This window comes from Oncorhynchus mykiss, chromosome 1 (assembly GCF_013265735.2).
Source record: "Oncorhynchus mykiss isolate Arlee chromosome 1, USDA_OmykA_1.1, whole genome shotgun sequence".
Lineage (NCBI taxonomy): Eukaryota > Metazoa > Chordata > Actinopteri > Salmoniformes > Salmonidae > Oncorhynchus > Oncorhynchus mykiss.
This window is the reverse complement of record NC_048565.1, coordinates 9,449,469-9,477,266: the sequence shown is the minus strand read 5'-3', so window position 1 is coordinate 9,477,266 and position 27,798 is coordinate 9,449,469. Positions and strand designations below refer to the sequence as shown.

At 41.4% G+C, this 27,798-nt stretch overlaps 3 protein-coding genes and 1 long non-coding RNA gene across 9 annotated transcripts in view; 1 reads left to right on the top strand and 3 right to left on the bottom strand.

Moving 5' to 3' along the window:
• LOC118936718 (protein ANKUB1-like) overlaps window positions 1–27,798 on the top strand; it is a 57,902-nt gene that overhangs the window by 20,322 nt on the left and 9,782 nt on the right. The gene's annotated exons all lie outside the window — the stretch shown is intronic.
• Window positions 8–579, bottom strand: LOC118936726. Its single transcript, XR_005034203.1, has 3 exons — window positions 524–579; window positions 253–289; window positions 8–133 (listed from the first exon to the last, which is right to left on the bottom strand). It is a non-coding gene; the product is annotated as an uncharacterized LOC118936726 (long non-coding RNA).
• On the bottom strand, window positions 5,944–13,221 carry LOC118966781. Its single transcript, XM_036990390.1, has 7 exons — window positions 13,073–13,221; window positions 12,725–12,831; window positions 12,454–12,490; window positions 11,913–12,334; window positions 6,504–10,284; window positions 6,247–6,334; window positions 5,944–6,117 (listed from the first exon to the last, which is right to left on the bottom strand). Exons 1-7 carry the CDS (start codon window positions 13,178–13,180, stop codon window positions 5,972–5,974), a joined length of 4,689 nt encoding a protein of 1,562 aa, XP_036846285.1. The 5' UTR covers window positions 13,181–13,221; the 3' UTR covers window positions 5,944–5,971.
• Window positions 16,909–26,335, bottom strand: LOC118966784. Of its 5 annotated transcripts, none has more exons than XM_036933221.1 (8): window positions 25,214–26,335; window positions 23,914–23,989; window positions 23,597–23,715; window positions 23,332–23,368; window positions 22,800–23,200; window positions 17,692–21,331; window positions 17,444–17,531; window positions 16,909–17,102 (listed from the first exon to the last, which is right to left on the bottom strand). In XM_036933221.1, exons 2-8 carry the CDS (start codon window positions 23,950–23,952, stop codon window positions 16,924–16,926), a joined length of 4,503 nt encoding a protein of 1,500 aa, XP_036789116.1. In that variant the 5' UTR covers window positions 23,953–23,989; window positions 25,214–26,335; the 3' UTR covers window positions 16,909–16,923. The 5 variants fall into 5 exon arrangements, with proteins under 5 accessions (XP_036789116.1, XP_036846380.1, XP_036846339.1 ...); XM_036990485.1 differs by lacking the exon at window positions 25,214–26,335 and adding an exon at window positions 24,312–24,495; XM_036990444.1 differs by lacking the exon at window positions 25,214–26,335 and having other exon boundaries at window positions 23,914–24,051.

The following is a 27,798-nucleotide window of genomic DNA, read 5'->3' as shown; positions in this document are numbered from 1 at the left end:
GTGACAATGCAGAGGAGGCAGCATCTTGGATGCCCAGTAGTTCGTAAAGACCTGGGATGATGATCTGCATCAGCTTGTCCGATAAAAACTGGACAATCCTCAGACACAAGCCGGCAAGCTGTTGTTTTGTCAGCTGTATTCCAGAAACAGAAGAAGTGTTTTAAAATGTTGCATAGTGCGTCTTTCAAAAGCTTATGAACAAGGCTAAACATTCAGTGATCATTGTATTCTAAAGAAGCTTTCAGATCTTACCGGGTCAGAAATGCCATTACGAATCCTACTCCATTGCCTGAAAATTATTCATATGAATTATTCATATTAATAGTATTAATATTGTCAGAAATGTCGGTCAGTAGAGTCATCAGATTAAACAGTATTTTACACATGCTTTGTAGCAATTGTTTTGACAACATTGTGGTGTGATGTAACTTTTTCCGCAATGGAAATGTAGTTGATGAATCTGCTTTCATACAATCCTTTACAGGTTTGATAGTAGTACTGTACCAAAGAAAATAGAACATACTCCTCAGTTAGGTTCTGCAGGAAGTTGATAATCAGTGAAAAAGACTCAAGATTTTTTGCACTGTTGAGGCTCTCTTCTTCTGTGGTTTCCACAGTGCTGCTTTGCTTCTGGTAGAAATAAACATTATGAGTCTCAAATAATGGCACCAACAGAGTCAAACTTAACATATACAACAAATATCATACTGAAAGAACTTATGAACCGTTAGAGTGGAGGAGCATTGGCAACGTTGGACAAATTTAAACAACTGAAACACAACAGAGATGGTTGTGGTACGTCAACATTGCCAATGATAGCATCACTATAACATTTTATTGGATTAATGTTGTAATATGAAATGACAAGGTCAACTTACCATCTCATTGACAGCTTCAGAGGTCAGGTGGTCATCCATCACACAGACAGGCAGGTCTAGAGACTGGGACAAGGCTCTATGGTCATAACCAGGAGAGAATGGAAACATCAGAGCAGTCCCAATGGCAGAATCTAACCACTGTCTTCATGTCAAAGACTCACTTAGTAGTTAATACATGGCCACAAATAATGAGCGGTTCAAATAGATCGGCTGGGGACTTGACCCTACAAATGACTCCATGAATGACGCCTGACCTGCCCCATAACAAGTTCTTTCTTAGTAGTCTCTCTCTCTTAATCTCCACACAAATATCTAACTGGACAGAGTGTAAGTGGCCTTACCTGACTGTCTCAGTGTCAGAAACATCATAGTCTTGTTGTTCTATGTCCTCCAGGGACATCTCAGCTACAGCAGACGGGGCAAAGCCCGGGATGATCTCTCAAACTGAAAATAATGACTGTTTATGTGAACTGAACCATTTACAGTGGCTTTGCGAAAGTATTCACCCCCCTTGGCATTTTCCCTATTTTGTTGCCTTATAACCTGGAATTAAAATAGATTTTTGCACTGTCAACTGTGGGACCTTAGGTATGTGCCTTTCCAAATCATGTCCAATCAATTGAATTTACCACAGGTGGACTCCAATCATGTTGTAGAAATACCTCAAGGATGATCAAGGGAAACAGGACGCACCGGTGCTCAATTTCGAGTCTCATAGCAAAGGGTTTGAATACTTATGTAAATAAGGTATTTCTGTTTTTTTCCGTTTTAAATTGCAAAAATGTCTAAAAAACTGTTTTTGCTTTGTCATTATAGGATATTGTGTGTAGATTGATGAGGAAAATGTTGTATGTAATCCATTTTAGAATAAGGCTGTAATGTAAAAAATGAAATGTGTAAAAAGTCAAGGGGTCTGAATACTTTCCAAATTTTTTTTATTTATTTTTATTTCACCTTTATTTAACCAGGTAGGCTAGTTGAGAACAAGTTCTCATTTGCAACTGCGACCTGGCCAAGATAAGGCATAGCAGTGTGAACAGACAACACAGAGTTACACATGGAGTAAACAATTAACAAGTCAATAACACAGTAGAAAAAAGGGGAGTCTATATATACATTGTGTGCAAAAGGCATGAGAAGGTAGGCAAATAATTACAATTATGCAGATTAACACTGGAGTGATAAATGATCAGATGGTTATGTACAGGTAGAGATTGGTGTGCAAAAGAGCAGAAAAAAAAAATAAAAAAAAAATAAAAAAAAAATAAATAAAAATAAAAAAATAAAAATAAAATAAAAATAAATAAATAAAAACAGTATGGGGATGAGGTAGGTGAAAATGGGTGGGCTATTTACCAATAGACTATGTACAGCTGCAGCGATCGGTTAGCTGCTCGGATAGCAGATGTTTGAAGTTGGTGAGGGAGATAAAAGTCTCCAACTTCAGCGATTTTTGCAATTCGTTCCAGTCACAGGCAGCAGAGAACTGGAACGAAAGGCGGCCAAATGAGGTGTTGGCTTTAGGGATGATCAGTGAGATACACCTGCTGGAGCGCGTGCTACGGATGGGTGTTGCCATCGTAACCAGTGAACTGAGATAAGGCGGAGCTTTACCTAGCATGGACTTGTAGATGACCTGGAGCCAGTGGGTCTGGCGACGAATATGTAGCGAGGGCCAGCCGACTAGAGCATACAAGTCGCAGTGGTGGACTGAAGCAGTCTATAAGATATATCTTATTACAGTTTAGGCCTACCTTGTTATTTTATTCCATCTGGCAATATCATATTAATGGATTAAATCTATTTAGTTTGTTTTGTTGCTAGTATTTTTATTAATTGTTTGAAAATACAAGTATTATCTACTTTCTGAAGGACAGCCAAGTTGATAGGCAACATAGAACCTACAGACAATTATGACATCATTGGAACACATGCACGTGTCACAAACACCTTTAGCCCAAAAAAGCAGTGTAGCAGTGCTGCCCAAGCTGGGGGCGATACACTTTTATTAGGCTTTTATTCAGATTCACAAACAATGCTCTACTTGAAGTCAATGAGTAAACATGTAGCAACATGGCTGAGCTTTAATGTGTAAGTAGAAGTTGACACTAACCATATGTATAATCCTAAAATGCTTGCCCTAAATACCAGTCTAGAACCCAGGTATGTCTCCTGCTATTTATAGTATCTTTAAAGTACATCTTATTACAGTTTAGGCCTACCTTATTATTTTATTCCATCTAGCAATATAATTTTAAGGTCAAATACGTACACACATGTGTTGTAGGCCAATGAACTCCATAGTTTTAATCACAGTTTATAATAAGGACGGGGAATTCTGTAACACTTTGACATCACACAGGTATGGCAGCTATGGAGAATCATTTTCAAAACATTGTCCAAAACAGGAAATCATTGGATGTGATTCATTCGATTCTATGCAATTTCATCTTTGAGGACTGACATGGAAGCAACCATTACACAACCCTGAACTCAATAACCCCACCCCAGTTTCAGAAGAGATATCAAACCATATCTGGTCATTCTGTATTACATTCTGTATTACATCCACAGCCTGGACAGTGATGGATGGCTATATGGAGCATCCTTGTCCATCATGTTCAGTGTGTTAGTGCTCTCACCACAGCGAGGCAGCAGAGTACCAGTTGAGGTAGGTGCAGGCAGAGCGTAGTAATTAAAGGCAGTGGTAGCCTATCCATCCCCATATCAACACCTGCAGCATCTCATGACACGCGCTCACACTCCCCCATTTACCACAACTTCCAAACTAACTGGACCTAAAACAATGTGTAACTTCGTGGCCATTCCAAGTCAGGATCACACCTAATACCAAATAGCTAAAGAGGATAAACCACAAATAAATTCATGTTTCCTAAAACAATGTGTAACTTCGTGGCCATTCCAAGTCAGGATCACACCTAATACCTAATAGCTAGAGGATAAACCACAAATAAATTCATGTTTTGTAGGGGGGAGTTGACGATTATGTGGTGGTTGTTTCACTATCGATGATGAAATTGCATTAAATCAAAAGAGTCAGACCCAATGATTTACTGTTCGTAAGGACAGAGTGCCACTAGTAATATTGAACATTAAGTCGAAATGTAGCTAGGGGAGTTCAAGATCCAAGATCACATTTTCTTTCTATGGATTAGCCCATCTGTCAAGTGTTGGTTGTCCAGTAAAAAACTCAAATTTCGAATTAAGATTATCAATCCGATTCTGTGATCAATGTGAATCCGTGAACAGTCTTGTGAATCTTTACTAGAGTCCCCATTAGCTAACGCTATAACGTTAGCTAATCTTCCTGTGGTCCAACACCAATTGATAAGACATTACAAACAATTACAAATGAAGACTTTACAAACATTTAACAAGTAGACAATACAGACAATTAAAATACCTGACATTCAACATTCAGTTGATGCTTTGTAGGTGATGCAATAGCTGTAAACTATAGAGCTCGTGGCCAAGGTGAGTTAAGTGGCTAGAGTGGTTTCCTGTATGCCCATGCTGCACATAGCCCACCCCAATGCACTAGTTAGCCTAGTAAACAAGCCTATACCCCGCGGGTAAATTGCCACTATTCACTGTTACAGTGGTCAGAGATCACAGCCAGAAGCCTACCACTACCAACGGGCTACAACTGTTCAGTATTGTTGTCTAATTTATGGACATCGTCTATGTGACTTTTTTTTAATTATCAAGTAGGCCCAACACAGCTTCAGAAGATGTAGGTACATTTGACCAATATTCATGTATCCATTTTTCAGTTAGCATGGTCATGTTTCCTTTCACGTGAGAAATATTAACCAAAGCATCATTTTCCCTTGCTTATCTCCTTCAAAATACTGCAAGCTACAGAGCTATATAAATAATGACTGTATTGGCATGAGTCCATACCTTATTATTGACTTCAATTGGAGGTGCAATTCACTCCTTTTGACGAGTAGGTTTGGTCCTCATTTCCAGAGCAAATGTGCAACAGTTCTACACACACATATTTAACTGTCTGTTTTCATTACATCATCAGCTACCTTTGTTACATCACAAAGCCAGCTGGCTAAATCTGGCACATTTACAGAAATACAGTAGATTGTCCCTGTCAAATACATTTGATAAAAAATAAATGTCCAAAACAAACAGTGGTGGAAAAAGTCCTCAATCAGTCAGTTGTAAACAGTATGACTCAAGTAAATGTGAAAGTTGCCCAGTAAAATACTACTTGGGAAGTATTTGGTTTGAAATATTCTCAAGTATCAAAAGTAAAAATAATTTTAAAAATTAAGCAAAGCAGACAACACAATTGTATTGCTTTTTTTGAATGTAAGAATAGCCAGGGGCACACTCCAACACTTAGACATAATTTATAAACTAAGCATTTGTGTTTATTGAGTCTGCCAGATCAGAGGTAGGGGATGTTCTCTTGATAAGTGTGTGAATTGGACCATTTTCCTGTCATACAAAGCATTCAAAATGTACTTTTGGGTATCAGGGAAAGTGGATGGAGTCAAAAGTACATTTTTGTCCTTTATGAATGTACTGAAGTTGTCAAAAATATAAATAGTTAAAGTACAGATACCCCCAAAACGGTTTAAATCATTTTTACTTAAGTACTTTGCACCACTGAAAACAAACCTTTTCTAATGTCTCTATATCACTGGCTTATCATCACCTAGATTGCCCACCCTAGTCACACCCTGACCTAACCAAATAGAGAATTAAAAAGATCTCTACGGTCAGGGCGTGACACTTTGCCTGTTTGATGGTTAGTCTGAGGGCATAGCAGGATTTCATATAAGTGTCTGGATTAGTGTCCCGCTCCTTGAAAGAAGCAGCTCTAGCCTTTAGCGCGGTGTGGATGTTGCCTGTAATCCATGGCTTCTGTCGGGGATATGTACATACGGTCACTGTGGACACGACGTTGTCGATCCACTTATTGATGTAGCCTGTGACTGAGGTGGTATACTCCTCAATGCATGTGGATGAATCGCAGAACATATTACAGTCTGTGCTAGCAAAACAGTCAACATATGACAACAAATGAATGCAATCTCATTTAATGAGGAAAATTATCTTGGGTTGGAGAAGCTTCTAGTGATGGCTCTATACATTCTGGTGAAAAGGGAGGGTTTGCGACTCTTCTCTTCAGGTGGGAAGGAATATGCGATGTCATTTCCCTCTGGAGCAAAGGAGCCATGAGAATTTGTCCTCGACTCTGCAAAGAAAGACCATCCAGTATGTCATGGGTAACAATTCAGAGCAGAGTGCAATGTCTTTCCAAATGAATTAGTTGAACGCTAAAGTAATAATATCTTAGTCTTGAATGAGCAGCAGCAGGGCTTACCTGTAAAGTACACAGTAGGGGAAGTGTTCTGAGGCTGGTACTCCATAGACTTTTGAGGACAGTGGTCCTTTCTAACTTTCTTGGAACCCTGGTTGGTGGGAAAAGGCACATTAAAACAAACTGTTATATATCTTAAAGTACAGTATATCAACTGGAAAAAGGCAATACAATGCTAAAATACTGAATTATATAAACAAATAATATCTCATACATTCAAAAGCAGTGTTATTCATGAAAAATCTGTACTTGTACTATACCTTTATGTTAAAGCATATCTTGCTGAACATGGTTTTCTTGCTTTTCTTGGACTTGAAGATGGGGATCTGCTCTCCAGTACTGCTGGTGCTATCCCTTACCAAATCCAACATCCCTTCTACAATGTCTCTGGTGGCCATGCTGGTACCGGACTCAAAAGAACATTTGGCATTGGCTTTGGTGATCATTTGATGACTTGAGCCAACTGATAAGGCATCCATCATTTGGTTGACCATGACTTTCGTGAGCTGATTCATTGTGTCACTATCCTCTGGCTTGCTCGGATTGAGCTGGATAGGAAAGACCATGCAAGTAGAGGTGCTTGGTTCATTCTGGACTGAAACATCAATGTTGATATTTTCAGACTCATCTAACCACTGTTTTAGGAAGCCCTTCACTGTCTCTTCGGCAAATATCTGGAGAAGCTGAGAGGAGAGCTTCCTGGATATGGCACATTGTTCCTTTCCCCATTTCAGCCTTGAAAGAATGGAGTCTGAAGCACTTCTGGCTGCTGCCAATGTTAAGACCTGTGGAGTGCTGTGGCTGTCCTGAAGGGCTATCACTTTATCCACAAATTCATGACTGAAAAGGTGGATGGTCCCAGTGGAAATTATTTTTCTCAATTTCCTAACAGCAGATCGGAGGTTGTCAGGATGAGAAGCACCCTGTCCATCTTCCTGTGTGTTCTCAACACTTTCCACCATTTCGTCCACTACCACCCCAGCAGCTTGCCTGACTTTGTCCACAAAGGATGGGGGAAGTAAGTTCTCTGTGTGAAACAAGTCCTGAATGATCATGTTTCTTACAATGGGAAAGTCACTCTGAGCAGATAATTCAGTGGGGATGGGAGTACCGGGCAAGGTGAAGTCCCATTCTGACTGCTTTGATTTTGAAGTAGGTGTTAGAGAGATGGAGGAGCGTGAAGAAGAGGTATTTCTTGTATTTTGGCTGTCAGCACTCCTACAACGGATCGTGTCAATATCCTCCAGCATGGATCCTGAGAGCTTAGTGGTTTTAGGTAGTAATTTGTGCGGAATGTCCACACAGGCATTGTTTCCACCAGGTGTAACACTGCTCTGGTTGACCTCAAGATGGCAGAGACTTGCTCTTTGTGAAGCAGGACTGCTTTGATATGTAAATATTTGGATTGAACCAAGTGTTGTGTCTGACATTTGAAGATCTTTTCTGAGAAACTCCGTAATCTTACTTTGCAGACTGTAGTAGATGTTACGAGCAACAGACCAGATTATTTTCTCAGAAACCTGTCCAGTGGTGAGCAGGGAGGTTCCAGATACCATGTCAGATGATTGGGTGGTCTGGGTGAGCTCCTGCAGATCTTTCACTATGGTTTGTATAATATCAGTAGATGTGGTGGATGTAGATACAGACTGGAGGTACTTATCTGTTGTACCTTCCTCCACAATGTTAAATGATCTAGAGAGGACCTCACTCACTCCTTTCTCAGCTTTGGTTTGGAACTCATGACTAGAGAGTTTTTGGAGGCTCTTTGTTGAAAGACTGTGGGAAGATGCAATGCCTTTGGAGGCAGCCGTGCTGCAATCTAGACTTACTGGAGAGGTTCGCTCAGGAGAACCTTGGAGACGTTCAAACATGTCTTCACATGGTGTTGGGGACCTTGACAAGGAGATGTCCTTCAGCTGAGACAGAACACCACCTACCAACATGTTGACCTCAAGGGACATATCAGATATTTTCTTTCCTACTGTGGAGAAGCAAGGTGCATTTGATGTCTGATCCTCGCATGAGGTCAAGATTGTTGAAATGACCTGTTTGGTACTATTGTTCATTAGACCCTCGTCTGTTTCAGTCCAGAGAAGTTTTGAACTCTCGCTGACACCCATGTGTAGAGTCACTTCCTGGTTCAAACTGGGCAAGTGAGGCACACTCTTACTAGCTTGCGTCAAGTTCTGGCTTGCCAAACCAAGGTACTCCTTAGTCCCAAGATGTCCAGAGTCCTCTGTGGTTGTACGGCTAGACATTCTTCTCTGCACGTCTGACCTCCGCCGGTGAATGGTGAAGCCCTTTAATGTCTTCTTAATATTTTTATATAAACTAGTGGTAGCAGACCAGATCCTGTTCTTTCGCTTTTGTCCATTTTCCTGGAGGTCAGGTTCTCTCTCCTCTACTTCTGCAGGTTGCGCCAAGCTCTGCAGGTCTTCCACAAATGTGTCAATGATGCCAAAGGCAGCAGAATCCGCACAAATATCCTTTGACAAGGTTCTCTGGTTTTGAACGGAACAAGACTTGGATGCTACAGAATAAGCAGGCTGTGCACTAGTTAAGCTACTGTTGGACTTTTTAACTAGGAACTCACTCACTGCTTGAGTGGTGTCTCTCTTGAATTCCTCACTTGAGAGTTTTTTCATGCAATCTAATAGACTGGTCAAAGCTGTGGCCTTACTTCTGCTCTCCTCAATTTGACAGGGGAACTCATATACTATTGGTGATGAGGCCCTGGAATGGGAGATATCCCCAAGCTGAGCCAGAACGCCCTCTACAAATTGTTGTCTCTCAATAGAGAAGTCTGATCCTTTTTCTCCAACAGTGTACAGGGGGTCCTCCTTTGACATCTCAGTGTTGTACAAGACCAGAAGCTCTGAGACGACTTCTTTGGTGCAAGTTGTCAGAAGGAGCTTGCTTTCTTCTGACTCAGTTTGTGCCCAAAGAAGTTTTGAGCACTCACTTAGGCCTCTTTGTAAAGTAACTTCACCAGTGGACTCTGGCAACTGAGGCTCACTCTTACTGGGCCTATATTTCATGTCTAAGCAAGGAAGTGGAACTGTCTCCTTAAACTCAGAATTTGTGATGTTGTCATCAGATGTGACAATGCTCTTTAGGGCAAATCTCTGAAGCTTGCCGAAATAATCTTTCAAGTTGTTTTGGATGCTGTGGTAAATGTGAACAGCAGCAGACCAGGCACTCTTCTGTTGGGGACTCTCTTCAGATTCAGCCAAGGACTTCATATCTGACACGAAAGTCTTAACAACTACTGACGCTGCTGAGCCCACTGGGTGAATTGCCTCTGTCTTTACAATGCCAGACAATGTTTGACCTGATACAGCAGCTGTTAACTCAGACTGAACGACTGAACTAGGAAAGCTCAAACTACTGACTTTTTTGGCAAGAACTCCACTCACTGCTTGTATTGCTGATGTTTGAAACTCCCGGCTGGAGAGTTTTTGGATGCTCTTAGATGTGAGCGTGCAGGAGGAACCAGATTCACCAATATTGTAGCTGCTCTCGTATTTCCTTATCAGGGCATCAAGATCGTCAATGAAGCCAACATGCGATGCCAAAAACGTGATCTTGTCCTTCAGATCTTTCAGCAAATTATGTTGGTTCTCGTCAACAAAAGCCACCATTGTGTCAGAGATCATGGTCATGACTTGCCCTGTTAGACTCTTGCTCTCTTGGTCAACTTTTTCAAGTTTAGCAGCCAGCTCTCTCACCATGCTCTCAGTCACCTTGGTCTGTGAGTCTCCCCTTACCGGTGTCACTTGAGAGGTTTGGCTAGCGGAGGCACTCTTAACGACCACTGATAAGGCCGACTTGACATCTTTAATCACTTCTGCCATTACAGCAGGGGTCATCTTCGGAGAGCCTGCACTTCCAGATGGAGAATTGGACATGCATGCAAGTTTGGAGAGAGAACCTTGCAGGCTGTCCTGCACACAGGTGACGAGGGTGTCCTCTGAGACACCTAAGAGGACTTGTAGCGAGTCAGAGTTGGTTGTCTTCTTCTGCACATCAGACAGAGAGGTTCTTGAAAAAAAAAAACAGAAATCATCACAGTCAAACAAATAATATGTAATGCTGTGAGGAACGTTGCTCTGGTGGAGGTGTGTCAACCACATCTAATGATAAAAAATAATAATTTATTCAACTTCTATAGTTCTTTTCATTACAGAAAGATGAATGAGAAAAGCCTTTAAAGCCTTTAAACAGCTTGGAAAATTCCAGAAAACGATGTCATGGCTTTAGAAGCTTATGTTAGGCTAATTGACATTATTTGAGTCTGTGGATGTATTTCAAGGCCAACCTTCAAACTCAGTGCCTCTTCGCTTGACATCATGAGAAAATCAAAAGACATCAGCCAAGACCTCAGAAAAATAATTGGTTCATCCTTGGGAGCAATTTCCAAATGGCTGAAGGTACCACGTTCATCTGTACAAACAATACCACGCAGCCGTCATACACTCAGGAAGGAGACGCGTTCTGTCTCCTAGAGATGAACGTACTTGGGTGCGAAAAGTGCAAATCAATCCCAGAACAACAGCAATGGACCGTGTGAAGATGCTGGAGGAAACAGGTACAAAAGTATCTATATCCACAGTAAAACGAGTCCTATATCGACATTACCTGAAAGGCCGCTCAGCAGGGAAGAAGCCACTGCTCCGGAAGCCGCCATAAAAAACCCAGACTACGGTTTGCAACTGCACATGGGGACAAAGATCGTACTTTTTGGAGAAATGTCCTCTGGTCTGATGAAACCAAAATAGAACTGTTTGGGCATAATGACCATCATTATGTTTGGAGGAAAAGGGTGAGGCTTGCAAGCCAAAGAACACCATCCCAACCGTGAAGCACGGGGGTAGCAGAATCATGTTGTGGGGGTGCTTTGCTGCAGGAGGGTCTAGTGCACTTCACAAAATAGATAGCATAATGAGGATGGAAAATAATGTGGATATATTGAAGCAACATCTCAAGACTTCAGTCAGGAAGTTAAAGCTTGGTCGCAAATGGGTCTTCCAAATGGACATGACCCCAAGCATACTTCCAAAGTTGTGGCAAAATGACTTAAGAACAACAAAGTCAAGGTATTGGAGTGACCATCACAAAGCCCTGACCTCAATCCTATAGAACATTTGTGGGCAGAACTGAAAAAGCTTGTGCTAGGAAGGAGGCCTACAAACCTGACTCAGTCGTACCAGCTCTGTCAGGAGGAATGGGCCAAAATTCTCCCAACTTATTGTGGGAAGCTTGTGGAAGGCTACCCAAAACATTTGACCCAAGTTAAACAATTTAAAGGCAATGCTACCAAATACTATTTGAGTGTATGTAAACTTCTGACCCACTGGGAATGTGAAGAAAGAAATAAAAGCTGAAATAAATTATTATTTCTTCTTCTATTATTCTGACATTTCACATTCTTAAAATAAAGTGCTGATTTTAACTGACCTAAAACAGGGAAATTTTACTAGGATTAAATGTCAGGAATTGTGAAAAACTGAGTTTAAATGTACTTGGCTAAGGTGTATGTAAACTCCGAATTCAACTTTATATGGCCATATCTATACTCTAAAAAAAATGTGAAATTGCTATAAACATCAAATACTGTTTAAGGACAATCATAAATAAAAGGCAGTATTGAAGAATGGTTACAGACATACCTCATGGCTGGCTTGGGCAATGGTTTTGGGCAGTAGCTTCCACTGCCCAGACTGCCCATCTCCTTAGTCAGGTAAATCTCCTTGAACTTAAGTTGTTGTGATTCCTGCTCTTCTTCCTCTTCCTGATCCATACAGTTGGAGGAAGGGTAGGGAGTCGGGATGCGAAAGCTATTGTAAGACTTTCGACTGCCTGGCCTCTTAGATACACCAGCCTCAGTAAATCTCACGTGGGACTTGGTGTTAACCTTATCGTCTAACAGACTGGTGAGTGACGCTGTGAGAGATCTCTGTGACAATGGAGAGGAGGCAGCATCTTGGATGCCCAGTAGTTCGTAAAGACCTGGGATGATGATCTGCATCAGCTTGTCCGATAAAAACTGGACAATCCTCAGACACAAGCCGGCAAGCTGTTGTTTTGTCAGCTGTATTCCAGAAACAGAAGAAGTGTTTTAAAATGTTGCATAGTGCGTCTTTCAAAAGCTTATGAACAAGGCTAAACATTCAGTGATCATTGTATTCTAAATAAGCTTTCAGATCTTACCGGGTCAGAAATGCCATTACGAATCCTACTCCATTGCCTGAAAATTATGCATATGAATCATTCATATTAATAGTATTAATATTGTCAGAAATGTCGGTCAGTAGAGTCATCAGATTAAACAGTATTTTACACATGCTTTGTAGCAATTGTTTTGACAACATTGTGGTGTGATGTAACTTTTTCTGCAATGGAAATGTAGTTGATGAATCTGCTTTCATACAATCCTTTACAGGTTTGATAGTAGTACTGTACCAAAGAAAATAGAACATACTCCTCAGTTAGGTTCTGCAGGAAGTTGATAATCAGTGAAAAAGACTCAAGATTTTTCGCACTGTTGAGGCTCTCTTCTTCTGTGGTTTCCACAGTGCTGCTTTGCTTCTGGTAGAAATCAACATTATGAGTCTCAAATAATGGCACCAACAGAGTCAAACTTAACATATATCATACTGAAAGAACTTATGAACCGTTAGAGTGTGGAGGAGCATTGGCAACGTTGGACAAATTTAAACAACTGAAACACAACAGAGATGGTTGTGGTACGTCAACATTGCCAATGATAGCATCACTATAACATTTTATTGGATTAATGTTGTAATATGAAATGACAAGGTCAACTTACCATCTCATTGACAGCTTCAGAGGTCAGGTGGTCATCCATCACACAGACAGGCAGGTCTAGAGACTGGGACAAGGCTCTATGGTCATAACCAGGAGAGAATGGAAACATCAGAGCAGTCCCAATGGCAGAATCTAACCACTGTCTTCATGTCAAAGACTTGACCCTACAAATGACTCCATGAATGACACCTGACCTGCCCCATAACAAGTTCTTTCTTATTAGTCTGTCTCTCTTAATCTCCACACAAATATCTAACTGGACAGAGTGTAAGTGGCCTTACCTGACTGTCTCAGTGTCAGAAACATCATAGTCTTGTTGTTCTATGTCCTCCAGGGACATCTCAGCTACAGCAGACGGGGCAAAGCCCGGGATGATCTCTCAAACTGAAAATAATGACTGTTTATGTGAACTGAACCATTTACAGTGGCTTGCGAAAGTATTCACCCCCCTTGGCATTTTCCCTATTTTGTTGCCTTATAACCTGGAATTAAAATAGATTTTTGCACTGTCAACTGTGGGACTTTAGGTATGTGCCTTTCCAAATCATGTCCAATCAATTGAATTTACCACAGGTGGACTCCAATCATGTTGTAGAAATACCTCAAGGATGATCAAGGGAAACAGGATGCACCGGTGCTCAATTTCGAGTCTCATAGCAAAGGGTTTGAATACTTATGTAAATAAGGCATTTCTGTTTTTTTTCCATTTTAAATTGCAAAAATGTCTAAAAAACTGTTTTTGCTTTGTCATTATAGGATATTGTGTGTAGATTGATGAGGAAAATGTTGTATGTAATCCATTTTAGAATAAGGCTGTAATGTAAAAAATGAAATGTGTTAAAAGTCAAGGGGTCTGAATACTTTCCAAATGCACTGAAGCAGTCTATAAGATATATCTTATTACAGTTTAGGCCTACCTTGTTATTTACTTCCATCTGGCAATATCATATTAATGGATTAAATCTATTTAGTTTGTTTTGTTGCTAGTATTTTTATTAATAGTTTGAAAATACAAGTATTATCTACTTTCTGAAGGACAGCCAAGTTGATAGGCAACATAGAACCTACAGACAATTATGACATCATTGGAACACATGCACGTGTCACAAACACCTTTAGCCCAAAAAAGCAGTGTAGCAGTGCTGCCAAAGCTGGGGGCAATACACTTTTATTAGGCTTTTATTCAGATTCACAAACAATGCTCTACTTGAAGTCAATGAGTAAACATGTAGCAACATGGCTGAGCTTTAACGTGTAAGTAGAAGTTGACACTAACCATATGTATAATCCTAAAATGCTTGCCCTAAATACCAGTCTACAACCCAGGTATGTCTCCTGCTATTTATAGTATCTTTCAAGTACATCTTATTACAGTTTAGGCCTATCTTATTATTTTCTTCCATCTAGCAATATCATTTTAAGGGCAAATACACACACGTGTTGTAGGCCAATGAACTCCATAGTTTTAATCAGAGTTTATAATAAGGAAGGGGAATTCTGTAACAGGTTATGACATCAAAGGTATGGCAGCTATGGAGAATCATTTTCAAAACAATGTCCAAAACGGGAAATCATTGGATGTGATTCATTCGATTCTACGCAATTTCATCTTTGAGGACTGACATGGAAGCAACCATTACACAACCCTGAACTCAATAACCCCACCCCAGTTTCAGAAGAGATATCAAACCATATCTGGTCATATTGTATTACATACACCCAGGCTGTGCCTGGACACAGATGGATGGCTATATGGAGCATCCTTGTCCATCATGTTCAGTGTGTTAGTGCTCTCACCACAGAGAGGCAGCAGCCTCCACTGAGCAGCTCAGCAGCCTCCACTGAGCAGCTCAGCAGCCTCCACTGAGCAGCTCAGCAGCCTCCACTGAGCAGCTCAGCAGCCTCCACTGAGCAGCTCAGCAGCCTCCACTGAGCAGCTCAGCAGCCTCAGCAGCCTCCATTGATATATACTTATACTGTATTGCAATGCTTCTGGTCACTTCCACACTATGATTTGTCTATTTGTTTTGGGATTTGTGTGTTGGCCTGTTTTGAAATAGTTTGATAATAACCTACTACTTTGACCTAATGCACTTCATCAATGATGGTGGTTGTATTGTTTTGGATTTGTACTGATAAGCATCATGTTGTCTTACTCCAGGGAACTTTCCAGCAAATGTGGATCTCAAAACAGGAGTTCGAAGAGGGCGGGAAGCAGTGCGTAGACAGGAAGTGCCCTTGATCGACCACCAACAGCATCTGCTGCCTCCAGAACTCACAATAACATGTCTAGTTTAACCTTTTACTGTGAGCTCAGGAACACCCAAGGACGGTAGTTCTGTCGATTTAAAAAAATGTTTTTTTAAAAACTGGATAATGGAATCTGCCTTTATCATTTTTTGTAGAAAACATGAACTATAACGAACCGTGTCACATATTCCATTGCTATGAAAAGGGTGAAAGGCTGAGTTCCTTTTGACTCCATCTTCAGTATGCCATTTTCAGTTTGTTTATGGACCTTATATTCTGATCTCAACCTTCTTGACAGGTAAGAAACACTTGGTTAGTGTATGTGTCTTATCCAATGGGTTGTCAGGTGAACGTTGAAGATGCTTCTTGGAGGTGATCTAATGATGTCATTGAATCGCTGTCATTGAGTTGCTCACTGGACAAGACAATTATTCACTGAAAATTAAATCTGTCTTTCATTACACTTATGTTGATACTTGATTGGCTATTTGCTGTCTTTTGAAAATACAAAAATAAATAACTGTTTTATGAAGCACTTGTAGACATGCATTGTTTTCAAAATCATATTTTCAGCAAAACAGATACATACTTTTACAATATGACATCAAATCAAATAAAAATAAAATAAGTGATATGTAAATGATTGTCAAAAGGCTCCAACCACCCAAGTCATAGACTGTTCACTCTGCTACCACACGGCAAGCGATACGAGAGCACCAAGTCTGGGACAAAAGGCTCCTTAACAGCTTCTACTCCCAAGCCATAAGACTGCTGAACAGCTTCTACCCCCAAGCCATAAGACTGCTGAACAGCTTCTACCCCCAAGCCATAAGACTGCTGAACAGCTTCTACCCCCAAGCCATAAGACTGCTGAACAGCTTCTACCCCCAAGTCATTAGACTGCTGAACAGCTTCTACCCCCAAGCCATAAGACTGCTGAACAGCTTCTACCCCCAAGCCATTAGACTGCTGAACAGCTTCTACCCAAGCCATTAGACTGCTGAACAGCTTCTACCCCCAAGTCATTAGACTGCTGAACAGCTTCTACCCCCAAGTCATTAGACTGCTGAACAGCTTCTACCCCCAAGTCATTAGACTGCTGAACAGCTTCTACCCCCAAGTCATTAGACTGCTGAACGTTAATTAAATGGCCACCTGCACTATTTGCATTGACCCCCTTTGTTATTGATGTATTTTTCTAATTGTTTTCCACTGACTCTCTTGAATTGGCTCGATGCACACTCACTACACTCTACCCACACATTCACTGTGACACTGACCGACTTTCACACTAGCTGCTGCTACTGTGTTTATTATCTATCCTGATTGACTAGTCACTTTTACCCTTACCTACATGTACATACTGTATTACCTCAACTACCTCGCACCCATGCACATTGACTCAGTACTGGTACTCCTTGTATATAGCCTTGTTATTGTTATTGTGTTACTATTTAGAAAATATGTTCTTACTTTTTAACTCTGCATTGTTGGGAATGGGCTCGTAATAAAGCATCTCACAGTTGTTTTCGGCGTATGTGACCAATACGATTAGATTCTCATCTGAACAAATGAATGCTCTCGTTGTTTATAATGAGGAATTTATTTAAATAATTTGGTTTTCCTTGAAGATTTGAATGTGCTGAGAAAGCCTTTCGTGATGGATCTAGACAATCTGGTGAAAAGGGAGGGTTTGCGACTCTTCTCTTCAAGTGGGAAGGACGATGCGATATCATAAATTCCCTCTGGAGAAAAGGAGCCATGAGATGTTGTCATCGTCTCTGCAACGAAAGACCATCCAGCATGCCATCAATTTACATTTTTACTAATTTATCAGACACTCTTATCCAGAGAGACTTACAAGGAGCAATTACGATTAAGTGCCTTGCTCAAGAGCACATTGACAGATTTTGCCTCGTGAACTCAGGGATTCTGAACCAGCAACCTATCGGTTACTGGCCCAACCTCTTAACCCACTAGGCTACCACCCAGCCCACAGTACAGTATGTCATAGGTAACAACTCAGAGGAGTACAATGTCTTTCCAAATGAATTAGTGGAATGGTAAAGGGATAATGTCTCAGTCTTGACTGAGCAGCAGCCTAAACAGCAGCAGGGCTTACCTGTAAAGTACACAGTAGGGGAAATGTTCTGAGGCTGGTACTCCAGAGACTCTTGAGGACAGAGGTTCTTACTAACATTCTTGGAACCCTGGTTGGTGGGAAAAGGCACATTAAAACAAACTTAAATTTTTTCGATATCTTAAAGTACAGCATATCAACTGCAAAGAACCAGTGCAATGCCATGACACAAAGAATCATATAAAAGGTCAACAGCAGTGTTATTCATGAAAGATGTATGTGTACTATACCTTTGTGTTAAAGGTGAGGACCTGCTCTCCAGTACTGCTGATGGTATCCCTTTCCAAATCAAACACGCCTTCTACAATGTCACTGGTGGCCACGCTGGTAGCGGACTCAAAATAACATTTAGCAGTGGCTTTGGTGATCATTTGAAGAATGACCATGCAAGTAGAAGTCTTTGGATCGTTCTGGACTGAAACATCAAAGTTTATGTTTTCATACTCATCTGACCACTGTCTCAGGAAGCACTTCACTGTCTCTTCAGCAAATATCTGGAGAAGCTGAGAGGAGAGCTCCTTGGATATGGCACATTGTTCATTTCCCCATTTCAGCCTTGAAAGAATGGAGTCTGAAGCACTTTTGGCTGCTTCCAATGTTAAGACCTGTGGAGTGCTGTGGCTGTCCTGAAGGGCTATCACTTTATCCACCAATTCATGGCTGAAAATGTGGATGGTCCAAGTGGAAATGATTTTTCTCAATTTCCTAACAGCAGATCGGAGGTCGTCAAGATGTGAAGCACCCTGTCCATTTTCCTGTGTGTTCTCAACACTTTCCACCATAATGTCCACTACCACCCCAGCAGCTTGCCTGACTTTGTCCACAAAGGTTACAGGAAGTAAGTCCTCTGTGTGAAAGAAGTCCTCAATGATTGTGTTTCTAACAATGGGAAAGTCAATCTGAGCAGGAAACTCAGTGGGGATGGGAGTCCCGGGTAAAGCAAAGTGCCATTTCGACTGCCTTAATTTTGAAGTAGGTGTTAGAGAGATAGAAGAGCGTGAAGAAGAGGTATTTCTTGTATTTTGGCTGTCAGCACTCCTACAACGGATCGTGCCAATATCCTCCAGCATGGATCCTGAGAGCTCAGTGGTTTTAGGTAGTAATTTGTGCGGAATGTCCACACAGGCATCGTTTCCACCAGGTGTAACACTGCTCTGGTTGACCTCAAGATGGCAGAGACTTGCTCTTTGTGAAGCAAGACTGCTTTGATATGTAAATATTTGGATTGAACCAAGTGTTGTGTCTGATCTTTGAAGATCTTTTCTGAGAAACTCCGTAATCTTACTTTGCAGACTGTAGTAGATGTTACGAGCAACAGACCAGATTCTTTTCTCAGAAACCTGTCCAGTGGTGAGCAGGGAGGTTCCAGATACCATGTCAGATGATTGGGTGGTCTGGGTGAGCTCCTGCTGGTCTTTCACCATGGCTTGTATAATATCAGTAGATGTGGTGGATGTAGATACAGACTGGAGGTACTTATCTGTTGTAGCGTCCTCCACAATGTTAAATGATCTAGAGATGACATCACTCACTCCTTTCTCAGCTTTGGTTTGGAACTCATGACTAGTGAGTTTTTGGAGGCTCTTTGTTGAAAGACTGTGGGAAGATGCAATGCCTTTGGAGGCAGCCGTGCTGCAATCTAGACTTACTGGAGAGGTTCGCTCAGGAGAACCTTGGAGATGTTCAAACATGTCTTCACATGGTGTTGGGGACCTTGACAAGGAGATGTCCTTCAGCTGAGACAGAACACCACCTACCAACATGTTGACCTCAAGGGACATATCAGATATTTTCTTTCCTACTGTCGAGAAGCAAGGTGCATTTGATGCCTGATCCTCGCATGAGGTCAAGATTGTTGAAATGACCTCTTTGGTACTATTGGTCAGTAGAGCCTCGTCTGTTTCAGTCCAGAGAAGTTTTGAACTCTCGCTGACACCCCTGTGTAGAGCCACTTCAAGGTTCAAACTGTGCAAGTGAGGCACACTCTTACTAGCTTGCCTCAAGTCCTGGCTTGCCAAACAAATGTGCTCCTTAGTCCCAAGATGTCCAGAGTCCTCTGTGGGTATATGAGTAGACATTCTGCTCAGCATGTCTGACCTCCGCTGATGAATGATGAAGTCCTTTAATGTCCTCTGAATATTGTTATATAAACTAGTGGTAGCAGACCAGATCCTGCTCTGAAGCTTTTGTGCATTTTCCTGGAGGTCAGGTTCTCTCTCCTCTACTTCTGCAGGTTGCGCCGAGCTCTGCAGGTCTTCCACAAATGTTTCAATGATGCCAAAGGCAGCAGAATCCGCACAAATATCCTTTGACCATGTGTACTGGTTTTGAATGGAACAAGACCTGGATGCTACAGAATAAGCAGGCTTTGCACTAGTTAAGCTACTGGTGGACTTTTTAACTAGGAACTCACTCACTGCTTGAGTGGCATTTCTCTTAAATTCCTCACTTGAGAGTTTTCTAATACAATCTAACAGACTGGTCAAAGAAGCTGTGGCCTTACTTCTGCTGTCCTCAATTTGACAGGGGAACTCACATACTATTGGTGATGAGGCCCTGGAATGGGCAATATCCCCAAGCTGAGCCAGAACACCCTCTACAAATTTCTCTCTCTCAATAGAGAAGCCTGATCCTTTTTCTCCAACAGTGTACAGGGCGTCCTCCTTTGACATCTCAGTGTTGTACAAGACCAGAAGCTCTGAGATGACTTCTTTGGTGCAAGTTGTCAGAAGGAGCTTGCTTTCTTCTGACTCAGTTTTTGCCCAAATAAGTTTTGAGCTCTCACTTAGGCCTCTTTGTAAAGTAACTGCACCAGTGGACTCTGGCAACTGAGGCTCACTCTTACTGGGCCTATATTTCATGTCTAAGCAAGGAAGTGGAACTGTCTCCTTGAACTCAGCATTTTTGATGTTATCATCAGATGTGACAATGCTCTTTAAGGCACATCGCTGAAGCTTGTCGAAATAATCTTTCAAGTTGTTTTGGATGCTGTGGTAAATGTGAACAGCAGCAGACCAGGCACTCTTCTGTTGGGGACTCTCTTCAGATTCAGCCAAGGACTTCATATCTGACACGAAAGTCTTAACAACTACTGACGCTGCTGAGCCCACTGGGTGAATTGACTCTGTCTTTACAATGCCAGACAATGTTTGACCTGATACAGCACCTGTTAACTCAGACTGAACGACTGAACTAGGAAAGCTCAAACTACTGACTTTTTTGTCAAGAACTCCACTCACTGCTTGTATTGCTGATGTTTGAAACTCCCGGCTAGAGAGTTTTTGGATGCTCTTAGATGTGAGCGTGCAGGAGGAACCAGATTCACTAATATTGTAGCTGCTCTCGTATTTCCTTATCAGGGCATCAAGATCCTCAATGAAGCCAACATGCGATGCCAAAAACGTGATCTTGTCCTTCAGATCTTCCAGCAAATTCTGTTGGTTCTCGTCAACAAAAGCCACCATTGTGTCAGAGATGGTGGTCATGACTTGCCCTGTTAGACTCTTGCTCTCTTGGTCAACTTTTTCAAGTTTAACAGCCAGCTCTGTCACCATGCTCTCAGTCAACTTGGTCTGTGAGTCTCCCCTTACCGGTGTCACTAGAGAGGTTTGACTTGCGGAGGCACTCCTAACGACCACTGATAAGGCCGACTTGACATCTTTAGCCAACTCTGCCATTACAGCAGGGGTTAGCATCATAGAGCCTGCACTTCCAGATGGAGAATTGGACATGCATGCAAGTTTGGAGAGAGAACCTTGCAGGCTGTCCTGCACACAGGTGACGAGGGTGTCCTCTGAGACACCTAAGAGGACTTGTAGCGTCTCAGAGTTGGTTGTTTTCTTCTGCACATCAGACAGAGAGGTTAGAGTCCTTGGGGAAAAAAACCGCAGAAATCATCAAAGTCAAACAAATAATATGTAAGGCTGTGATGCACATTCAGTGTGTCAAATACATCTGCACCATTGAAAACAATGAGGAAAACGCTGCTGTTTCTCTGAGAAGAAAAAACCTTAGTGTGATGTCAGCCTAACTGCTTAATTTCTAAAGCCCAATAAAATGTATTTTGTATAAGTCATTTGTATTGAAACTGGCCTGTAGATATCTTTCTATCCTGGCAACATCTATCCTCTACAAAAATCCAAATTGCTATAAACTTCAAATACTGTAACTTCTAATAACTTCAAGGACAATCATAAATACAAGGCAGTTTGAAGAAATGTTAAAGGGAAATTTCTAAATGTTTCAACTTCATATTCATCATCTCCAGCACCACCCCAACATCAGCATATGTGAAAAACGGGCATTTCTATGTTTTGTAGTAAAAAAAGAAAGAGGAAGATAAGTGTTTTCTATGACATCATCAACCAATTAGTAGGCAATGCCTACTCATAATTGGTTAAAATCACACGATGCACACTGATGATGTCATTAGAATCTAGAGCTGAGCATTTAACCAACATTTTTGTTATTTTTCGGTTTTTAAACAACTAATTGACCGACGTCGGCTCAATTATTTGAATTCCATATAGTTAATTTTTTTCTTCTTCTGTGAGCTCGATGCTCAGTTTCTGTAGAGATAAATCAGATCAAGCACGAACTATGCAATGTAGTAGGGAGTTGTAGTTTCCAACAGGCCAATATTCTACATAGTTTAGCACAGAAAATACGGCAATTAATTCCCATAATCCATTGCACGCCCACTTGCTTGTCCACTCTGTGTGGAGCAGATACGGAAACCTCATTAACTGAGACGGAGAGACGAGAGAATGCATGAGAGAGATAAAAAGCAGTTGCGTTGCGAGGATTCTCTACCTGGAAATACATGATCTAAGTGATTGACAGTTGGTGTTCAGCGGTCATAAAAGTAGGTCTTATTTACTTAGAAGAACTACTAAAATTGTGATTTTGTCAGACAGGATAAGCAGCAGCTCTATAGAGATGAGTTGATGACTTGGAATGAAATAATAAAGTCACCAAATAAATATTTTATATGAGAAAGTAAATGATGGTTGATAAGTCATAAACAGTAATGGACAGTCACTACCATCATGGGACTTTTATTCATTGTTTTATTATGTGTTGTTACAGCATTCAACACACATAATCCATAGTGCATTCAATGTCTAAAAAAAGTATTGAAATCCAAAACCGTGATTATTTTTTAAATATTTGAATGGAAACCAAACCAACCTCAAAAAGCACTAATTTCTCAGCACTATTGGAAACAGTTACGTCCCTCTATATTTTTTTTACTACAATGCATGGAAATGTGTAATTTTCACATATGGTGATGCTGGAGATGAATATGAAGTTGTTAAATTTCCCTTTAAGAACATACCTCATGGCCCCCTTGGGCAGGTAGCTTCCACTGCCCAGACTGCCCTTAGTCAGGTAAATCTCCTTGAACTTAAGTTGTGATTCCTGTTCTTCTTCCTCTTCCTGCTCCATACAGTTGGAGGAAGGGTAGGGAGTCGGGATGCGAAAGCTATTGTAAGACTTTCGACTGCCTGGCCTCTTAGGTACACCAGCCTCAGTAAATCTCACGCGGGACTTGGTGTTAGTCTTATCGTCTAACAGACTGGTGAGTGACGCTGTGAGAGATCTCTGTGACAATGGAGAAGAGGCAGCATCTTGGATGCCCAGTAGTTCGTAAAGACCTGGGATGATGATCTGCATCAGCTTGTCCGATAAAAACTGGACAATCCTCAGACACAAGCCGGCAAGCTGTTGTTTTGTCAGCTGTATTCCAGAAACAGAAGAAGTGTTTTAAAATGTTGCATAGTGCGTCTTTCAAAAGCTTATGAACAAGGTTAAACATTAGGCAGAGTTTTCATGGTAATCTGATTAAATTGTCAGTAACATGATCTTACCGGGTCAAACATGCCCTCACGAATCCCCCTCCATTGCCTGAAAACAATATTGTTATAAATGTTGTCATATCAGGATGCGTGGCAGAATAGTTTTTATTTAATTATTTGCCTGATCGTGAAGTTATACTTGCTTTGTGTCAGTTGTTTTGGCAAAATTGCAATGTGACAACTTTTCTAGCACTGAACATTTTTTTCAGATTGATCAGTTTCTAATTTGATCCTATTTACTTGAAGGTGTGATAGTACCAAAGAAAACAGAACATACTTCTCAGTTAGGTTTTGAAGGAAGTCCATAAGTGTCAGATGTTCCACAATGTTGAGCTTTCCCTCTTCTGTGGTTTCCATCACTGAGGTTGCTCTGCTCCTGGTAGAATTGCTCTGCTCCTGGTAGAAATGTAATTATATTGCAAATAATCAAACTTAATTAACAGCAAATATCATACTGAAATAATTATTAACTGTTAAAGAGGGGAGGAGCATTGGCAACGTTGGGCCAATTAAACAACTGCAACACAACAGAGATGGTTGTGGTACGTCAACATTGCCAATGATAGCATCACTGAAATGACAAGGTCAACTTACCATCTCATTGACAGCTTCAGAGGTCAGGTGGTCATCCATCACACAGACAGGCAGGTCTAGAGACTGGGACAAGGCTCTATGGTCATAACCAGGAGAGAATGGAAACATCAGAGCAGTCCCAATGGCAGAATCTAACCACTGTCTTCATGTCAAAGACTCACTCACTCATTTGCTTTGTCAAACCTACCCCTTAGAATGACTTCGATATTAAAAACCCAGGCTTTCCTAAAATGTTTACCTCAGCCAGTCTAGAACCCAGGTGTGTCTACAAAACACATGTACTCCTCCATAAGGTTCATGGCTTGCCTATTGTTTTATCCCAGTACAAGAGGGGCAACTGGATTCAGGATTAAACACAAGCAGTCTTTAAGGTATATCTTATTACAGTTTAGGCCTACCTTATTATTTTCTTCCATCTGGCAATATCATTTTAAGGAATGAAATCTGTTTTGTTGCTAGTATTATTAGTAACTGTAGGAAAATACAGCTGTAAAGTACAAGAATCAGTTACTTTCTGAAGGGAAGCCAAGCTCATAAGCAATTTAGAACCTACAGACAATGATGACAAAGTTGGAACGCATGATTGCGTCACAAACGCCTTGTGGTCACATGTTATTTTAGGGCGTGGCTCCGCATTCGTGACCGGTTCTCATATTTCATGCCGAAACCGGATTAAATACATACCGGTAGTTAAATGACAAAAAATATGATATTCGCAATGTCATTAAGCAACAACAACAACAAAAACATAAATAGCTACTACAATTTCGAAACATAATTTTGTCATCAGGTCAGTACCATTTGTTTGATTTTGTGGACCCACGACTAGACTTTATCCATGTTAGCTAGTTGCTAGCGATGCTAGTCAGCATAGGCTGCTACGTGATAAACAGTTCGCGTTAGCGAATTAGCTACCTAGCTACCCAGCCTAACAAGCTGTCAAATCCAATGGAAACCGATGCAACCCTGCTGCCAAATAAGGGCTAGCTCGATGACCCGTGGTAACAGTGGGGTCCCCATGAGTTTCAAGGCTTTAATAAGTGCTATCGTGCAGAAAAAGCGAATAAAATACTGGTTGATGAGCTAGCTAAATTAGCTAGCAAGACGGATATGACCGTTAACAGCGTGCATGCACAAATGCATGACGACACATTGTATCTCAGTGAAGCAGACATGCAGAACGAGATCGCCCCACCAAGCCAGATAGTAGAGGGGTACAACAACGCCGGGACACAGAGGCATAGCTCATACAATTATATTTTGTTCCAGTCAATGACAATACATGTTGAAAAAGAAATACCTGCGTCAAATATATGGCATCGCATGCTAGTGCAAAGATAGCTTGCATGAGTTTTAAAAAATCAGGTGACCACTAGATGTCCTCGTATATCCACATTTAGATCAACTGTACTTGATTTTTCATCAGTACTGTGAATGACAAGCCCACTGAATCTAGTTTAATAATCTTTATACTCAGCAGGTAGAGGCCTAGGTACTTCAAATCAGTGCTTAATTTGAGCAGGATCATGCCAGAACAGGATCCGGCACCGTTCCGTTCTGGACTGTTTTGTTCCGGAACCTACTTGCCCGAATCCGGTACCTCTCGTGCCATGAAAAATAATTTTCACTTTTTGCTATGTAACAATTATAATAAAAGCGATCAAAGTTCATTCGAGTTGCCTCTTCGTCAATTATCCTGCCCCCTCATCTCTCCAGAGTTGCACTTCATCATTTGTTTCCTTATAGAATCATAGCTGCATGAAGGGTTCTGGAGGAATTTTCTAAAGTTACGGAATTACTGCTGTCTGTTCAGAAATAAATTAAATCATTCAGAATAGCCTAATACGTCATGAGAAGCCCTATAATTTAGCTACAGAGGACCAATAGCTTCTTTTTTAAATAGCCTAGCTGCGGTTTGTAGCCCAATAACAAAGAATAGCCTACAGTCGGGAACGCGAGGCAAATCTGTCAGTGAAAAAACAGCAGGCAGACAAAACGGGCCTTTTGCAATATTTCAAATACAATCGAGGGAAAACACAGATTGAAAAACAATGACTGTTGCTGAAAAGATAAGACTATGCTGTAGACTACCAAAATATTTGATCAACTCCCAAACATTGTTTTACAAAACAGAGAGAGGGAGAGATAGGCTTTTGACACGAGCGCATCGACAATCTCCAGCGAGTGAGCTGCGCATCATTGGGTGAGTCAGTGAAACTGGAAAGCATTTTTAGGACTAATTTCCTCCTCATATTGTAGCCTACTATATGTTTCTCCACAAACCTAGGCCTATAGGCTATTGATGGATTCAAGACAAGGTCGTTTTTATTGATCTCAGATACTAAGTTTGTCAGTGTCAAAGTAGCCTGCCATTTCGATCATTTGTGCGGATTAAAAAAAGATAATGCCAAAGTCTCCAGTCATGTAAAAGGATGTAGAATTGCACGAAATGCGGTTTTAAAAATGCCAACACTTTCCCGGACCCTAGGCTACTAAAAATGTTCCCCATGTGTTCACCTACTGTAAATGGCTCTACTCTACTGCTCTACCCAAATGTGATGATATGCGTTCAAGCTCTATTATAATAGGTGATCTTTTTTCTCATGAGTTCTGGTACCACAGAGCCCCCCCTCTGGCACCTCCCAATTTACAAATTAAGCTCTGCTTCAAATTTTTATTTTACAAGGCAAGTCAGTTAAAAACAAATTCTTATTTTCATTAAAGGCCTAGGAACAGTGGGTTAACTGCCTGTTCAGGGGCAGAATGACAGATTTGTACGTTGTCAGTTCAGGGATTTGAACTTGCCACCTTTCGGTTACCAGTCCAACACTCTAACCACTAGGCTACTTGTCTTCATGAAGGGTTTATGTGAGCCTGTTTGCATCCCTCCCAGCTGCCCACTGCATTGAGGCTAGGTAACACAGTCACCACAGATAAATCCATGATAACCAAAAACTTCAACAAGCATTTCTCAACGGCTGGCCATGCCTTCCTCCTGGCTTCTCCAACCTCGGCCAACAGCTCCATGGGAAAGGAAGATGATTCTAAGAAGCAATTTGTTCATTTGGCTGGTGTCAAGTAAAGTATGTGACTAGTACTTACAATAGGAGACATGGTTATGTGATGGGGTGATAGTACTTACAGTAGGAGACGTGATGGGGCGATGGTACTTACAGTAGGAGACATGTGATGGGGCGATAGTACTTACAGTAGGAGACATGGTTATGTGATGGGGTGATAGTACCTACAGTAGGAGATATGGTTATGTGATGGGGCGATAGTACTTACAGTAGGAGACATGTGATGGGGCGATAGTACTTACAGTAGGAGACATGGTTATGTGATGGGGTGATAGTACTTACAGTAGGAGACGTGTGATGGGGCGATAGTACTCACAGTAGGAGACATGTGATGGGGCGATAGTACTTACAGTAGGAGACATGTGATAGGGCGATAGTACTTACAGTAGGAGACAGCCACGCCAGCAGTGCTTTGTCAACATTGTCCCATCACGCACTAGTGACTCCTGTGGCGGGCCAGGCGCAGTGCACGCAGCAGTGCACGCTGACACGTCGACACGGCTGGCTTCCAGGTTAAGCGGGCATGGTGTCATGAAGCAGTGTGGCTTGGCTGGGTTGTGTTTCGGAGGACGCACGGCTCTCGCCTCTCCCAAGTCCATATGGGAGTTGTAGCAATGGGACAAGACTGTAACTACCAATTGGATACCACTAAATTGGAGAAGAAAAAAAAAGAAGTCACCTTGGTGGTTTGTTGTATATGGCCAATATACCTCCACGTTGCGTTGTGCCTAAGAACAGCCCTTGGCCGTGGTATATTGGCCATATACCACACCTCCTTGGGCCTTATTTCTTAATTGTACACATT